Below are 5,000 nucleotides of genomic sequence, written 5' to 3' on the forward strand. Positions count from 1 at the left end.
GATGGACAGTTATATTTCTTGATAGTATATTTTGATGTCTTTTGCTTATGAAAGAAAAGAAGGGTAACAAAATAAACAATAGATCCTACTATTTATTCCCACATGTTCCATTAGGAGCATTCCTTTGCTATTTTGAAGGAAAAGGTGTGTGTATTGCATTTGTACTTAATGCCTTCCAATTCTAAATTCTACTAGAAATACTATAATGAATTTGTTACGAGTGAATTCATTAAATTGGTTCATCAATAGTCTTAAGTCAGAATACTATTTTGACTCTGCACCATTGAATCCACTATGATTATTGATCAATAATGGAATAATTCCTTCATTCATAAAAATAGGAGACATAATTCACATGGATATAGTAAGTCTCGCTTGGGCTGCTTTAATGGTAGTCTTTACATTTTCTCTTTCACTCGTAGTATGGGGAAGGAGTGGACTCTAGGGATACTACTAATTGATTGAGTAATCAATTGAGTAATTGAATTGGATCAATTGTTTAATTGATTGTTTTGCGAAACTTTATTTTCAAAGTCTCTCTTTCAAAATTATACTAGAATACAATAATGAATAATAACCATTCGATCAAACAATGAATGATTACTATAGTTTAGTTGTATTTCAAAACTCAAATCTACGCATGATAGGAAATTTTTTCCAACCGAATTCTTCCTAAATATTCGATTTTGATAAACTAGCTCTTACCAAAATTATGGATATTACAATGAGAAAAAAACATTTCTTTATTTGTTTCTCTCTTTCTTTACTTTCACTGTTCTAATAAAAAGTCGTTCTGCTATTAGATTACGACGATACAGACTTTCTACTGGAAATGACTAGTGGTTGTACAAAGAGGCTCTACACATAATAAAATTGGATCTTTCTTCCGCTGAGCAATCCACCACATATCATAATACATTTCACATTTCATTTGTTTTCAAATTTAACATTTTTTATTAAAATCTTCGAAATTTTTTTATGCTTTTTTGACTCATCTCACGTCATGTTTAAGCATGAAAAATGGACGGGGTACCCTTTACTTTACTAATCTACTTCTTTTCCAAACCTGAAGAAGTTACCATAGAATTTTGTAGATCATCTGTTAATGGCTCAATCAATGACTTCTTGGGATGGGAAATAAAAAAAATTCCTTGGTTTTGTTTTCTTTTGCTATAGTATATTCCCATACTATTCTTCCCCCATTGCCATTGATTCTTTCGTTTCGATGGATCTTGGGACCCATATATAAAATTATAAGAAACCCAGGAAAGAATTAGAAGAATTGGCTTTCGATTATTTTGGGTTGATCGAAATCAAGTGGATGTATCGAAAAAAAGAAATAGAATTAGACTGCTATTTCGATGTACTAATCGACTAATTAGATGTACATCTAATACATATACATACATATTGTATGTATATGTATAAACCCTCTATTTAGATAAAGTCTAGTTGTATACAATACAACTATATATCATATATGGTTGATAATCTCATAGCATACAATATTAGATAATATACAATACTCTCTAGTGTGGCCGAAAGAACTATTTATAGTTCTTTCTACCACACTTTATGATTCCAACCAGATCATTTCATTTAAGACTTGGAATTCCTTTTTTAATCCCTTTCTTTCATTTCTTCAATGATTGATAAGAACTAATAATTCAAGTTTGATTCAAATTAATCATTTTGACTGACTGTTTTTACGTAGATAATAAGTAAAAAAGCAGTAGGAACTAGAATGAACAGTGCAGTAGCAATAAATGCTAGAATATTGACTTCCATAATCTTATTGTTTCTTTTTTTATTCTTCGCAATAACTCGGGATGTAATCCCATAGAGATTCTAAATTTGACTCCTGTAAATTCAATGGAATCAATTGCATCCTGATGATACTGAATCGGATCAATATTATGAATAACAATATATGATCTAGCAAATCGATTCATTGTCGAGAATTGAATAGTATAACAAAGGAAGATCCTTTATCCATATTAAATTAACTCCGAAATGGAATTTTTTATTGGATTAGGAATGCCATTGCATTTTTCATCCTTTTCCGCTTTTTTTCTATAACCTGCCGTTTTCCTTATCTTATACAATCTTATACAATTAGCCTTCTTTTTTCTTATACTTATACATACAATTATGATACATACAATTATGAGGTATTATTATGATATGACCGATATTCTATGGGTCATACACAGATCAAATCCAAACAGTAGAAGTGAAATGGAAAAAAGAAGGGATTAAAAAAAAAGATCTAATCTAATATTACAACAAATTTACTGAAAAGGGTCATTGCTTGATCTTTTTTATTTTTTTTTAGTATCCTCTTTCTTGGATTTGGACTGGAACACATACATCAAAATTGCAGTCTGCAATTTGCATGAGAATGAGATAGATTGTTTCGAATTAGTCATTGAGGATACACAAACAAAGTCGGATCTAGAAAAGGTGTGGTTTAACCTGAAAAGTACTCTGTTGAGGTAATTTTGTTAAGTTCATAGTCTATCGTACATTAAACGACTACAATAATACAATTTGTGTATGTACTCCCGGTAAAATATGGACACTTTACTCCATTTCATTGATCAAGAACAATCGAAAAAGAAAGTAAGACGAGGATGATATCTCTTAAAATACTGAATTGAATATAGTAATACCACCGATTGTACTAATCCACATATGATATGTCTCCCCCTTATCAAGGGGTAGTAATGGAAGAAATGGAAATTCCTGTACCCGTATTTGTCTAAAGGCGAAACGAAAAACAAAAGAAATAAAGACCCCACTGGGGATTAGATCTTGCTTCCTGCGCCCCTTTTCCGTGAAAAAAGATAGATGAATTGATCGATTCATCGGATCCTAGTTCGGGACTGACGGGGCTCGAACCCGCAGCTTCCGCCTTGACAGGGCGGTGCTCTGACCAATTGAACTACAATCCCAGCGAAGTATATGGCATACATGTTCTTGATGGAATCAGAAGAACATTCTATTTGTCGTATTGTAAGAAAGCCACGAATGATATACTGATATCATATCCACATATGATATGGACTATAGTGAGAGTGAGACACAGATTAAGTGATTATTTTTTTTCTAAAAAAGGATAATCAATCTTTCAATGAGAAAAAAAAAAGACTAGTTTTCTTTTCATGCTTTTCATGATACTTTAATTAAGAATTAAGATTACGTTTTAGTTTTATTAATTGTTTTAGTTTTATTAATTTTTTATTAATTAAAGTATCATGAATCTAGATCGTTAGAAAGATAAGAACAGAAGGACTGAGAAAAATATGGATAGAGAAAAAATGGACTCTTTCTCTTTATTTCTACGGATCAGGCATTTCCGTTTATGGAAGACAAATTGGTTATATCATATTCATGTAGCGGTGAATTATTGGGCCGAGCTGGATTTGAACCAGCGTAGACATATCGCCAACGAATTTACAGTCCGTCCCCATTAACCGCTCGGGCATCGACCCAGGAAGAATTCATTCTAGGCTTATTAATAATTTATAATCAAACTTATTTTCATAGTACCCTACCCCCAGGGGAAGTCGAATCCCCGCTGCCTCCTTGAAAGAGAGATGTCCTGAACCACTAGACGATAGGGGCATATACGCCCGACCGTCATCATACTATGATGATAGTATGAGCAGTTTTTTGGAATTGTCAATATAATCTAATGGTATAACTATATTCAAAGAGTCTTTCCTACTTTTATGTTATGATTTCATAGAATTTTTTTATTTGATGATTCATGAATGAAACATCCCATACATACTATATTATAATGAAAAGAGGTCTAGAATTATAATGAAAGGAGATATAGGATTCCCTCAGTTCAGGCAGTGATTCGCTTGGTCTGACAGAAAAAAGATTAAAATCTTATTTAATTGATTTTCTTCAATTTGAACTCATCGTTTCGTTTAGTGTTCAGATAAAATCTGCCTATCACTATCTCACACTAAACCAGAAAAGTAAAAAAGGATAGAAATTTTCTATTTTATAAAAATTCCGTTCAGGGTATGAATCTCCTCATTCACATGATTCAAGAAAATATCTTGAATCTATTTCCATGTCGCATTAGTACATTTTTCAATCAAGTGATTGTTGTTCAGATGCGTCAGTAAACATAAACAAGTGGGGTTGGCCCTGAAACAATTCACTGCATTTATTTTTGATAAAATTTTATTATCAATAAAAATAATAATAATAAAAATTTGACTCATTTTCGGAATAAATCCAATTTTTTGTTCCTGAATGAACTCCTATGCATATATGTATATATTATATACATATAGTACATATATACATATATGCATATATGCAGTAAACTCATAATGGAAAATGAAAATGGCTAATTCATGAATTGAATAAAACGGCCCCTTTAACTCAGTGGTAGAGTAACGCCATGGTAAGGCGTAAGTCATCGGTTCAAATCCGATAAAGGGCTTTTTCCACTAAACTCAAGTTTTAACCCTCATTTTTCAGCGAAAAATATCTCTATTTTTTTCTAAAAAAATAAAAAGATAACCCCCATTATAATGAATTCTGATTATTCAGAGTTATAGTTAGGGAGTTGAACATTTAGTCATTATCATAATGACTAATTGCACTTATTACTTATTAGGAGTAGGAGTAGTCTACTCGTAGTCACATAGTAGTTCTTTTCATGTCTCATTATTCAAATTTTTTGTCCTGGAATATAATAGAAATATTATAGATATCCAATTCCTCTTATTAATCGCCAAACCAAAGTGTTCTTTTTTTTCCATTGTTCTTATGAAACCCACCAAAAAATTCAAAATAAAGAAAAAGTAAGTGGACCTGACCCATTGAATGATGACTATATCAGCTATTCTGATATTTAAATTCGATATAGATTAAATTGTACAAGCGGATTTCCTTTTATTTCCTTAGCCTACGCAAAGCAAGAATTTGTTGATATTTATGATTTAATCTTCTTGTTTGTTACTGGATGCTCC

At 31.4% G+C, this 5,000-nt stretch overlaps 2 protein-coding genes and 4 non-coding genes across 6 annotated transcripts; 2 read left to right on the plus strand and 4 right to left on the minus strand. All coding sequences in view use genetic code 11, as the record gives it.

The window, feature by feature from the left end:
• The first annotated feature begins 355 nt into the window (after window positions 1-355).
• Window positions 356-445, plus strand: petN (cytochrome b6/f complex subunit VIII). The gene has a single exon. The coding sequence runs from the start codon at window positions 356-358 to the stop codon at window positions 443-445; it is 90 nt and encodes a 29-aa protein (YP_003433968.1).
• Window positions 446-1,683: 1,238 nt separating this feature from the next.
• Window positions 1,684-1,788, minus strand: psbM (photosystem II protein M). The gene has a single exon. It carries the CDS (start codon window positions 1,786-1,788, stop codon window positions 1,684-1,686), a length of 105 nt encoding a protein of 34 aa, YP_003433969.1.
• A 1,092-nt stretch (window positions 1,789-2,880) lies between these two features.
• trnD-GUC lies at window positions 2,881-2,954 on the minus strand. Its single transcript has one exon. It is a non-coding gene; the product is annotated as a tRNA-Asp (tRNA).
• A 456-nt stretch (window positions 2,955-3,410) lies between these two features.
• trnY-GUA lies at window positions 3,411-3,494 on the minus strand. The gene has a single exon. It is a non-coding gene; the product is annotated as a tRNA-Tyr (tRNA).
• Window positions 3,495-3,554: 60 nt separating this feature from the next.
• On the minus strand, window positions 3,555-3,627 carry trnE-UUC. Its single transcript has one exon. It is a non-coding gene; the product is annotated as a tRNA-Glu (tRNA).
• A 769-nt stretch (window positions 3,628-4,396) lies between these two features.
• Window positions 4,397-4,468, plus strand: trnT-GGU. The gene has a single exon. It is a non-coding gene; the product is annotated as a tRNA-Thr (tRNA).
• The last annotated feature ends 532 nt before the right edge of the window (window positions 4,469-5,000 follow it).

The sequence above is a fragment of the chloroplast genome of Typha latifolia (assembly GCF_019914945.1).
Source record: "Typha latifolia chloroplast, complete genome".
Classification (NCBI taxonomy): domain Eukaryota; kingdom Viridiplantae; phylum Streptophyta; class Magnoliopsida; order Poales; family Typhaceae; genus Typha; species Typha latifolia.